At 43.8% G+C, this 11,958-nt stretch overlaps 1 protein-coding gene across 1 annotated transcript; it reads left to right on the top strand.

The window, feature by feature from the left end:
• Positions 1-2,567: 2,567 nt before the first annotated feature.
• Positions 2,568-10,084, top strand: LOC310769034 (phospholipase A2 inhibitor NAI-like). Its single transcript, XM_083628088.1, has 5 exons — positions 2,568-2,655; positions 3,896-4,018; positions 6,851-7,003; positions 8,825-8,971; positions 9,874-10,084. The coding sequence occupies exons 1-5, from the start codon at positions 2,604-2,606 to the stop codon at positions 10,029-10,031; spliced, it is 633 nt and encodes a 210-aa protein (XP_083484214.1). The 5' UTR covers positions 2,568-2,603; the 3' UTR covers positions 10,032-10,084.
• The last annotated feature ends 1,874 nt before the right edge of the window (positions 10,085-11,958 follow it).

Below are 11,958 nucleotides of genomic sequence, written 5' to 3'. Positions count from 1 at the left end.
CTAGTGTTATAAGAAAGGAATAACAGCTTTTCTCTGTCCTGTTGCACTAATGGCTTCCTGTGAATTGAAGGCTGACTATACCTCAGATGTGTAGGGAGCTACAAGAATTGCCCCATCAAAGAAACTCACTGCTTGAGGTGTAGCATAAGGGTTTGCACACTCCTCAAGGCCCTTTGGGCTCACATTGCTCAGGAATCTGTGGAAATAGACATAAGCACCTTGAATGTTACCTGGCAGCAAATTGGCAACCAGTGCCAATTTCTCAGCAACAGAGTGACATGTGGCCAGTAGCCTGCTGCTATGAGCACTCTGGCTGTTGTGTTCTGCAATAGCTGCAGCTTCTGGACCTGATACAAAGACAGCCCCACTGCATACTGCCAATGTCAAGTCTTTAGGTTACCAGTGCATGAACCCCTGTGTCCAGGCTGCCAAGCAATTGACCTATCTCCAAGACCCAGAAATCACTTAGTCATAAGCCTCTAGCTTTTCATGGGTCAAGCTCAGTTTATAGGCTGTTATGCACCATGGCATCCAGGCACCAATCCAGAGTTTGTGCTATGGAGTTTCTAGAGTTGGGCATCTTCAACATATGGAAGACACTTCACTCCAGAACTCCAAATGACTGTTCCCAGCACCTTCATATTGATGTTCAGTAGCCACTGCATACCCTCCAGCATTCCTCAGATGAAAATAGGGACATTTCTCACTCCCCACAACTGACACTCCCACCATTTTTGTCCCCCCCATGCCCACATACAACATCTTCTGTCAGAAGAATGGCAAGTTCCACAACCACATCACGCACTGGACACAGCACGTACAGCCTCGACTGACCAGAGAAAACCTCATAATCCCAATTTTATTTTATTTCATGCTTTGGTACATTTACAAAAAGAAAAACATGCATTAATAAATAAATTTTACAAGGTGGCAACATTAGACAAACACACACACACACACACACACACACACACACACACATATACACACACACACAGTGGTACCTCGGGTTACATATGCTTCAGGTTACATACGCTTCAGGTTACAGAATCTGCTAACCCAGAAATATTACCTCGGTTTAAGAACTTTGCTTCAGGATGAGAACAGCAGCAGCAGAATGCTCCATTAGCTAAAGCGATGCTTCAGGTTAAGAACAGTTCCAAGTTAAGAACGGACCTCCGGAACGAATTAAGTACATAACCAGAGGTACCACTCTCTCTCTGTGTGTGTGTGTGTGTGTGTGTATGGGGAGTGGGGAATCTAGACTCATTTCACTCCCCCCTCCATGCCGTCCAGGGAGGCTTTGCCCTCTGCCTACCCCTCAGATCCAATGCATTACGTGGGGACGGGCCTCAGTTATAGTAGCTTCTCCTCCTTTACCTTTGCCATCTCTGCATATAATAACAGCAACAACAACAACAACAACAACAATAATAATCATTTAATAATCGTTTAATATTTATACCCCACCCATTTGGCTGGGTTTCCCCAACCACTCTGGGTAGCTTCCAGCAGAATATTAAAACACAATTCTAAGGCTTTCACCATCCATTCTTCCTTTCAGGGTATTCTCACAACTTTCCACTTCTTAGCATAAAGACCCCTTGCCACTGTCGCTGCATATCTAAATACAGCTGCATATATAAGGCAAATGACGTGGAGCTGAGCTTGTGTATATCCAGCCCCAGTAAAAGACAGTCCCTTAAATACGCTAGCTACTCTGGACAAAGCCCTGCATTCCCCCATCCCACCTGCTCTTAAATGTAACCAACTTATTTTAAAGAGCAAGTGGACCAATTCTTTAGCCCCAAAACAAGTGCATTTAATGGGACAGAGGAAATCTAGATTGTGAGTCACTGTGGATTTTATTACTGTACAACAAAGGAAACTGGAAAGACACTTACCAAAAATAAATAAATTCGTGATTCTGACTATCAGAGAAATCTGGCAAATTTGCCTGGACTTCTGGAAATCTAATCCAATTTCACTGCTGAGGTATGGATTATGGTGTAACCTGATGGGGCTTCACTTCCTGGGTGGTGAAACAGAGGGTGCCACAGGTTAAAGGGGGGAAATGCCCTTGGAGCTCTTGGAAGGGGGAAGAGATTGATTTATCCCAAATGCAACTGAATTTAATGGGAGTGAAGGGATCTGGGTCACTGTGCATTTTATTACTGTACCAAAACGGAAACTGTTGACAGACATTTGTCCCCCTTTCAAAAAAGTTCATGCTGTCAGGGAAACTGCCTTGGCTTCCAGAAACCTAATCCAATTTCAGTGCTGTAACCTGATGGGACTCATTTCCCCACATGCAGGATTGAGAAATTGAGGCTGGCACAGATTAGGAGGGACGTGTCCTTGGAGTTATTGGAAGGGGGAAGAGATTTAATTGCTTTTCAACACTGTGCTTTATATTATGGTATAGAACAATTAGAATTCTAGCAATTTGTTGCACTGCCCTGAATCCATTGTTCCTGGGTGCTGGCAAAGTGCTTCTTGCAATCCTCTACAAATTCCTCCAACTAAGCTTCAGTTTCTTGCTTGTTCTCAAACTCAGTTCCGTGCTGTTCTCGAACTCCTTCTTGGCTCTTCAGCTCTCAGGAATGATGAAGACACTCCTGATCTCCTGCCTTCTCTTGACCCTTCTGAATCCAGGTGAGCAGAACCACAGCTGCTGGGCTGTTCATCATGTTTCCAGGAAGGAATTACGGTAAGTGGGGGGTGGGTCAGCCATTAAAGCAGAAGAAGAAAGGAACAAGGACTTGTGCTTCCTTTGAAAGGGAGAGGAATAAAGCATATGGTCAAGCTACAAGGGATCTTCAATCAGGATAGTTTGTTCCCAATATTTGTTTTTATTTAACCAAATACATACTGAGAGGTGCAGTATCCTGGAGTCCATTGGGGGAGCAATGGGGGCAGTTCCCCACTCTTGGATAAATCAGAATCCTAGGTTTCATCTACAACAAAGAGTATGTTTCTTGAACTTTTTTCCTGTTTGCTTACCTCATCGTCCACTCAAATTCTACCCCTTCCTCCTGAAACTTTGTTCTCAATATTAAATTTTACCAAATGCATACAGAGGTGTGGCATCCCCAAGTACATTGGGGGAGCAAAAGAGGCAGTAGTTCACTCTTCAATAAACCAGAATCCTAGCTTAAATTGAAACAAGTAGTGTCCAAAATTTTTCAAAGAGGGCCAGATTTGATGAAGAGAAAAACCAAAGTTGTTAACCTTTTATTTCAGAGTGGAATTATCCTGCCCCACCCCATGCAATCTTTTAGTTTGCTGGTATTACACACCACCCCAATCTCTGAGTGGAGTCAGGTTCCAGGGGTACCAGATGTGCTTACCAGAGTCTGTCATGTTTGCTGGTGCTGATGGGAGTTGTAGTACAACAACTTCGGGAGGGTTAAAGGTTTCCCCACACCTTCTCTACTGGTCCTCTCCCTCAGACTGCAGGAGTCATTTTCTACAATCATTCTCTGGTCTATGCAAGGCCCATCCCTATTCACAGAGTTTAAGAACTACAGAAGGAATATATATAGGAAGCATTATGTAGATGAACAATGGTCCATCTAGTCTAGCCTCTTGTTCGTGCCATGGGTGAAGCCCGAAAGCAGGATCTGAGTCCAACAGCTCCCTTTCTGCGGTTTCCAGTAACTAGTATTCAGACAAATAGTGCCTCCAATGTCCCAGAAAAAAAAATATATCAATTGAGGATGGTAACCATGTATTTATCTAGTCTGCTTTTGAAGCTATCCAAGTCGGTGGCCCTTGCTGCCTCTCGCAAGATGGCGTCTGTGGCAGAAAGTGTTGTGTTCATGTACCCTGATGCAGACCTATCCCCCCTACACAGTTACTAAAGTTTTCTAAACCCATTTTCCCCTGTCTGCAGTGGCATCTCTGACATGTGAGTCTTGTTGGAATGAAGGAAAAGATTGCAAAAACGCCACCACTGAGGAGTGTGACGAGTCCAGTGATCAGTCCTGCATGTCTGCCCTTGGAGTAGGCAAACTGTGTAAGTGAGAACTTTCAACCTCTTTGAGCACCAAAACGTAAACCACCTGACTCATTTTCTAAGCCCATATCTTAGCCCCAAGCCACGGAACATGACTTTTCATAAAGAAGTGTTCGAGGTTCTGCATTGCCTGTAGGAGCAGGGAAGAAATTCAAGTCAGTTCATATTTTAAGGTGTGTTTACTCAATTGGAAGAGCAAAACAAAACATCCTTCAGAATCTGCCCTTCTCCCATTTTTGCAATTCAGTTGTCCAGCCATGTAATCAAATGCACATACTAGGGTATACAAATGCACATACTAGGGTAAAGTGTGCATATAAGAAACTACAACAAAATCAAGCAACAGTCACCTAATTCATAAGAAGAGCTAAAAATAAAGATAGAAAAGATGGATATCAGTAGCAGCAACAATACAAGCCAAACAATACCCCAAACCAAGTTTCTGTTCAGCAGCCTCAGCTTTTGTAGTTGTAGTCAGTCTGTCTGGTTCCCATCTCCCAGGCCAAGTGAGAAATGACCTGCAAGGTAGAGAGCTAGTCTGCCAAGATTCACAGCCAATATGGTCAACAAACATCTCCCCCACCCCCATGGGGGAAACCATGACTACTTAAATCAGTATGACCCTGCAGATAGGGCCTAAGAGTAAAAATTACATTCACACGAAATGTTGATGAGGGGTGGGGGGAGTTGGAAACTGATATGAAAATGTGGAGAAATGAACTTCCCATGAAACCTCCTGAACTGATCCCATTCAATAAGGAGAAGGGTGGTAGAAGGGTGGTTCTCCATTCCTGACTCACATTCAACAAATAGATAAAACTGGAGAAATCTCTTTCTGCTCCAAGCAGGGCCTGCTCAACACAACTGGATACCTGAGGCAAACCATAAAATGCTCCCCACCCCGCAGACCTGGAAGAAAGGGTGACTGAAGATTAGGCCTGGGCGATTTATTGATATATCACCCCAGGACCGGTATGAGGGGCAGACCGTGATGACAGATTCACTCAGCAGTAAATCGGTGGGGGAAACCCCACCTATCCTGAGTCCCTCTGCCTCCAGCACCCAGCACGCTGAGGAAAAACTAAACAAGCTGCAGCCTGGAACTGGAGGCAGAGGGACTCAGGACGGGTGGCAGTTTCATTAAAGACATATCGCTGAGTGAAATCACCATCATGGTCTGTCTCTCATACCGGAAGTGGGAGAAAGAAGCTGCATGACGAGGCTTATAAAGGTTATTCCTCCCTCCCTCCCTCCTTAAACTGCTTGGGTTAAGAGCACACCGCTACCCTCACCTCAGCCAAGCAATTTTGCAAAAAACACAAATTACCACTGGCTCACATGAGCCAGTAGTGGGGTGGGGACTCAGTTAAAGTGCTCTCCCTCCCCAGCTGCAAGAGCCTGGGTGGAGTGCAGGCTCCAGGCAGACAGCCTTGGCTGCCACCTGGCTGCCTTTTTCAGCACAGAAGGAAAGACTGAGCCCACTCTGCCAGTCGAAGGCAGCCAAGCAGTGCAGGCAGCCCTGCAAGGGATAGGTAGGGTGGCTTTGCAGCCTGAGCTTTGCAAATGACCACCCCACAAGGAAAGAGGCAGTGTGCCTGCATGGCCACCTGCGAGGCGGAGGGAGCCTCAGAAAGGAGCTCTGAGGTGGTATTTGCTTAAATGTATAGAATTCAAGATAAGGTATGTTGAAAATGTAAGGAGAGGGAAGGGAACTTCTTTCATATGTGGTGGATGTGTCCTAAGATTAAAGCCTACTGGGATGTGATATATAATGAACTGAAAAAGATTTTCAAAAATAATTTTTGTAAAAATTAGAGGCTTTTTTATTAGGGATAATAGGTGAAAAAATTCCCCAAAAGACATAAATATATTTATGTATGCTACCGTGGCAGAAAGGATACTTTTAGCCCAGAAATGGAAGCAGCAGGAACTTCCAACATTGGAAGAATGACAGACAAAGATGACTGAATACGCTGAGCTGGTGAGAAATCCAAAACCAGCGGGACAAAGTGTTTGAAAAGGACTGGAGTAAATTTGTACAATATATGAATGAACATTACAAACATTTTAAAACATTTACAGGATTGATTTAAAATATTTTGTTAGGTTATGATTTGATACCTGGATATAAATATTAGAAGTAAGTCTTTTAAGTATGGAGATAAAGTAAGCAGGGTGATTTAGAAATGAGAAGATAAAAGTGATTGCATATGGAAGTCAGGGAGGGGGACAGGAGGAAGTCAAAGCTCAATTTGAGCATAGATATATGTGATGAGGAAATTTTATTTGGTTGTTATAAAGGAAAAAAGAAATTTTAATAAACATATTAAAAAAGAAAAAGGAAGGAGCTCCAAGATCCCTGCAACGAACAACAGAGGCATGGGGTGGCTCAAATGGGGGAGAGGAACTGACGAGGAGGTGGCAGATCTTGCCTCCAAGGATCACATCACAGCTTCAAAGGCAGCAGCATCAGGCAATGCTTTTCTTGGTGGTCAGATCGCATGCCCCTGTGGATCCTGCCACATAAAGGTAAAGGGACCCCTGACCATTAGGTCCAGTCATGACCGACTCTTGGGTTGCGGCGCTCAACTCGCTTTATTGGCCGAGGGAGCCGGCGTACAGCTTCCCGGTCATGTGCCAGCATGACTAAGCCGCTTCTGGCGTACCAGAGCAGCGCACGGAAACACCGTTTACCTTCCCACCGGAGTGGTACCTATTTATCTAATTGCACTTTGACGTGCTTTCAAACTGCTAGGTGGGCAGGAGCCTCATGTGTGGACCAGCCCTATCTCCAGGTCTAGTTATTTCCTTTTCCAATTTTTTCTTTTATAGCACTTTTGGGGTCAAAAATGGTTATCAAGTCCTGCATCGATACAGAGTTGTGCGATGCAGACTATGCCAGTTCCTCCATAACCTCATCAATGTACATCCACAGCAAGATATCCTGCTGCAAGACAGATATGTGTAACAGCGGACCTCCTGAAAGTAAGTATCATCATCAGGAAAGATGATCTCACAAAACTCAAGCAATGAGAGAGGTCAAAGAAAGACAAACAAGTTTTTGGCAGTATCCTGGTGTCAGGGACTGGCTAGACAAGGAGGAGTGGTGGCAGCCAGTCGCTCCAGGAGGTGCCTGAGGGTGACACTAGGAAAGAATATTTCAAACCTGATTCAGATTGGTGGGACAGGGAGGAGCCACTGACAGAGGGAACCAGAAGGGAAGCATTGGAGCCATAGTATGGGGGTGGCGGGAACTAACAGAACAAAACTCAAAATCCCAATAAGAAGATTACTTGAACAACATACAGCATCTATTAGCAAAAATTACAAGGGAGCATCACATTTTTACCTTAGTCGTAGAAACACCCCTCCCTTAATTTTACTCACAGTTCCTCTCCTACAGCAGCTTCTGGTATTTGCATCCTATGCTTTCCTCCAAAACGCTTTAGCTCCCGCTCACCATTTTAGCCTCAAAATATCCAGTTAAATAGGTTAAACTGAGAAATGGTTCCTGGCCCCAGGCCACTCAGCAAGTGTCATGGCTACAGTGGAATTTGAACCCTGGTCTCCTAGATTCTGGTCCAACCCTCTAACCACTACACTTCACTGGTTCACTGGTTTCCCGGAGTTCTAGCCCCCAAACCTAGAGTGACCCATCTTCTTTCATGCATTTTCATTTGTAGAGATATTTTGAGTGGGACAGGCCCCTGTCCTTCTTGTATGGGAAGGAACTGATTTTTTTTAGGTTTGCATTCAAGGAATTAATATCTTCAGGTTAAAGCAAATGCTAAGAAAGATATAGTCAATGCAATGGGGTCCAGTGCCACCTAATTACTAAGCTATAGAGGAACACTATCTACACAAAGGGGAGAATCAGGTGGTGCAAAGAATAAAAGGTTTTTTAAAAAAATACATTTGTTGCCCCACTCACTTTCGCAACAGGCCTTGCCACTGGCATGTGGTCTTGAGAAGCTTGCCCTGAAGGGAATGTGGCCCTCAATGAAAACAGTTAATACGAAGGTTCAAACTGTAAGCCTCGGCTAGGCCCCTGGCATACACCAGCTGCTGACGCAGGCCTGTATCACCATCACCAGATGTTCACAGATGTTCATATATCACCAGATGTTCACATTCCCTTGTTCCTGATGTAGATCTTCACTCACCCCTCCTTCCTTGGTGGGAGGAGGCACCATTTTATGGTTCGCCTTAGCATTCACAACACCCTGGTGTAAGCTTTTATTGTAAAAACTATAACAACACTAGGACAAAGAATTCTGGGAGTGTTAGATTTTTAAGGGTGTTGAGAGTTAATTGGAAAACCCCTCTTCCCCTCACAGAGCTATGGATTAGCAAACAAACCCCACACAATTGCTCTTATTAGCTGGCATTTTTTCTTAGGTGAAATCATGATTTTACCAAAACTAAGCACATGCTTTCCCAGAAGTGTTTTTAAAGTATAAAACTACTAAGAGCTTTCTTTCTCTTTCCCGCTCTTGGGAAGAGGGCCATTTTGTAGAATTTTATCATCGTTTGTGTGCATCTGTGGCTGCCATTTTGTCTCTCAGAATGTCACCCAATGCTGTTCAGTGCTAAGCCCAATTGCTTAAAGTGGTATCTCTGTGCTTGAAATGTATGCTGTGAATGTGGCCCCAGTCAGAAATCTCTTCCACCATGCCTTAATGTATCCCTGGATGAATAGAGCATGGCTGAAGTGCTGGAAGGTAATAGGCATCCATCTTGGAAGGAGTACAATTCCTACCCCTCACATTGACTAACTGCAATGTTGGTGTGGTGATTGTTTTCCAGTGCCTGAGAGTGAGACGAGGGAGCCCAATGGGCTGAAGTGCCCGAGTTGCATCAACATCTTGTCAGACGAGTGCGAGGGCTTGAAGACCATCAGCTGCAGAAATGAGGAGGATCAATGCTTCTACGTTGGGGGTCGCATGAAGTTCGGTGAGTCTTGTATGATGAAGTGCAGCTAGAGCGGCATCTGTACTATGCAGTTAAAGCAGTATCACGCCACTTTGAGCCGTCATGGCTTCCTCTAAAAGATGCTAGGATACTTTGTTTATTAAGGGTGCTGAAAGTTATTAGGAGACCTACATTGCCCTCACAGAGTAAGGGGATGGGCAGGAGCCCAAGGAGGAGGGATGTCTGCGCAGGGAGGTGGGAGGAGGAGAATACAGGGAAGGGGCTAGTGATTTCTGCGGTTCTTGTCTGGAACCCTATGCCTCTTTATTCCATTTTCCCCCCAGCAATACCTTAAAAGCCCATTCAGATAGTCACATTCTCTATTCCCTTTTGCTGTTCATTCCAATGAGTTTTAAATGTTTTAATGGTTTTAACTGCTAATATAAATATTTCTTGTAAACCCCTAGCAGTTTTTACTGCAAACAAGCGGTATACAGATTTTGTTAAATAAAAATACATCTTAAAAATTGCACTTTAAATTGGAGGGGGGGCAGGATGGAAACCCACAGACCCAGGGGCCAAAGGCATTCCTCTTGGACTCTTTCTCTCTGGCCCTTCAGATCCTACTTAGCCACACCTCCTTTCCCTAGGCCACACCACTCACAAGCCCCACTTCATACCCTACCTGTATGCTTTGGCCTGGCTGGATTGTTGCCCCTGAATCTTGGTTACCTGGAGGGAGAACAGAGAGGGGTGTGTGAATGTATCTAGAAAATAGCCTGCCGTGTAAAGGTGAATTTTACATATGTTTCCATTGGCATGTGGACCTCCCAGAAGGTTACCCAGACTGGAAAAAGGCTCTTGGTCTGAGAAAAGTTGCCCACCCTTCTGTTTGAGGGAGTGGGTTTTGGATTCAAAAAATATGTGTGTGTTTTTCCCAACAGGGAAAAGCAGCATGAGGGGCGCTATCCGAGGCTGTGGAACAGCTAGTTTGTGTGACTACTATGAGGGGTTGCTGGAGACTGATCTTGAATCATTAGGAATTGAGATCACTCAATTTGAGTGCACTGAAGCAATGGATGAGGATTCAAATGAGCTGTAGCTGAGAGAAGGCAAACCACCACCGCCCAGAAGAACCCACCATTTATGGAAATTGGAGGCCTAGTGGTTGAAGCAGGGGAGGTCTCAGCCTGAGGACACCCAGGCTTTCTTTCTAGAAGTCTAGAAGCTCCTCCTTAAAGAAAGACTGTACTTCACTTTCAGGTGCAAAGGAGGTCATTGAATCATGTCCAAAATAAATATATATGGTTTATCATGTGTGTTGTATCATTTTACCAAAAGCAACATTTCTTGGGCAAAATAATAGTGCTTGGAGGTGGGAGATAGCTTTGGCAGCGGGCAGGGGTGAAATCCCTGGCCAGACTTTCAGGTCCAATTTTAATCAATTAATATTAGCCGACTTTGGGTGGTGCATCCCATTTCTCCACTTAAGGTAAAATGGGGAGAAAAACGAAATGGAAGGAAGATAAAGACCCCACCAGAGAAGAATGGCAGAATTTGGTCTGCCTTGCTGTCAAGAGTGGTCTATCCCATTTCGCCACTAGAGGTAAAATGGGGAGTGCCACAGCAGATGTGCTGCGCAACCCCCACCAAAGCTAATACTTCAGGAATTCTTTAAGACTCAGTCAATGAGTACAGCATATTTTCTTCTGCAAAACCATATAAATATTCTAAGGTATTTACTTTAAAGTTTGTTGTTGCCTGTCCCTTTTGTACAAATTCAGATACTTCTTAAAGTGTCGTTTTGAAATTCCTGGGGGAGATTAATCAATCACAGTCCTATACTGGGACACATTTCAGTCATGTAACAGCTCAGACTGAATGTTGAGGCAGACAATTCGGTCTCACTGTTAAAGAGAGCCAGCTAGTTTTGCCTCCTTTAATATCTTCTCCCACCAAACCTAGCAAGAATTCTTCCGGCTTTTTGGGAAAGCTATACTTAAACATGTGCTCTGGTCCATGGGGTCACGCAGAGTCGGTCACGACTAAACGACTAAACAACAACAACAATATTTAAACATCTTTTTTAACTCGTTATAAATCGATTCCCAGAACTCTTTTAATTTATTACATGACCACCACATATGATAGAAGTCGCCATCCTTTTCCTTGCATTTCCAGCAAGTTTTACTACTAGTTCTGTACATTTTTGCCAATTTGGTAGGAGTAAGATACCAACGATAGACCATCTTCATAACATTCTCTTTTAAGGCAGAACAAGCGGTGAATTTTATACTCTCATTCCAGAGTTTGGCCCATACATCATAGTCTATGTTGTGTCCTAGATCAATAGCTCATTTTTATCATAGCTTCTTTTATAAGTTCGTCTTTTGTATTCCATTCTAATAGGAGATTATACATTTTTGAAAGTAGCTTAGACCTACTTTCTATAATGTCTATTTGAAATTTCAATTTTTTTGTCTTCAAATCCTATTTTTTTGTCATCTTTAAAGACATCATTGACTTGATGGTATCGCAACCATCCTGTCAATTTTCCAGCAATACAATCATAAGGCTTCAATTTCCAACCTTTTTCGGCCTTCATCAGAATCTCCTCATAGGTGGCCCTTCTCCCTTCTATGTTCAATTTTTTAACTGTTAACATATCAATTGGTGACACCCACCACTGTGTTTTCCTTTCCAACAAATTCTTGTTTCTGTCCCAGACTTCAAATAAAGCACCCCTTATCACATGATTTGTAAACCCTTTATGCACTTTTGCCTTACCATACCAAAGATAGGAGTGCCATCTATTGTTGTGCCCCTCCAAATCTAACAGATCTGGGTTCTCCTGGGTTATCCACTCCTTTATCCAACATAAACACGCCGCTTCATAATAGAGTTTCAGATCAGGTACAGCGAACCCCCCCCCCCTTTGCATTCTTATCTGTCAATATTTTAAATTTGATCCTTGGTCTTCTCCCTTGCCATATAAAGCGAGAGAGAATCTTTTGCCACTCTTTAAATTG

The sequence above is a fragment of the Podarcis filfolensis genome, assembly GCF_964270895.1.
Source record: "Podarcis filfolensis genome assembly, chromosome: 8".
NCBI classification, from domain to species: domain Eukaryota; kingdom Metazoa; phylum Chordata; class Lepidosauria; order Squamata; family Lacertidae; genus Podarcis; species Podarcis filfolensis.
Note: the sequence above shows the minus strand (reverse complement) of the source record. Positions and strands in the feature narration are given on the sequence as shown.

Excerpts from the sequence above, each read along its gene's own strand:
- LOC310769034 (XM_083628088.1), top strand. The coding sequence starts at position 2,604 with ATGATGAAGACACTCCTGATCTCCTGCCTTCTCTTGACCCTTCTGAAT. Across the intron at positions 2,656-3,895 it reads CTTGACCCTTCTGAATCCAG|TGGCATCTCTGACATGTGAG; the intron begins GTGAGCAGAACC and ends CCCTGTCTGCAG. Across the intron at positions 8,972-9,873 it reads TGGGGGTCGCATGAAGTTCG|GGAAAAGCAGCATGAGGGGC; the intron begins GTGAGTCTTGTA and ends TTTTCCCAACAG.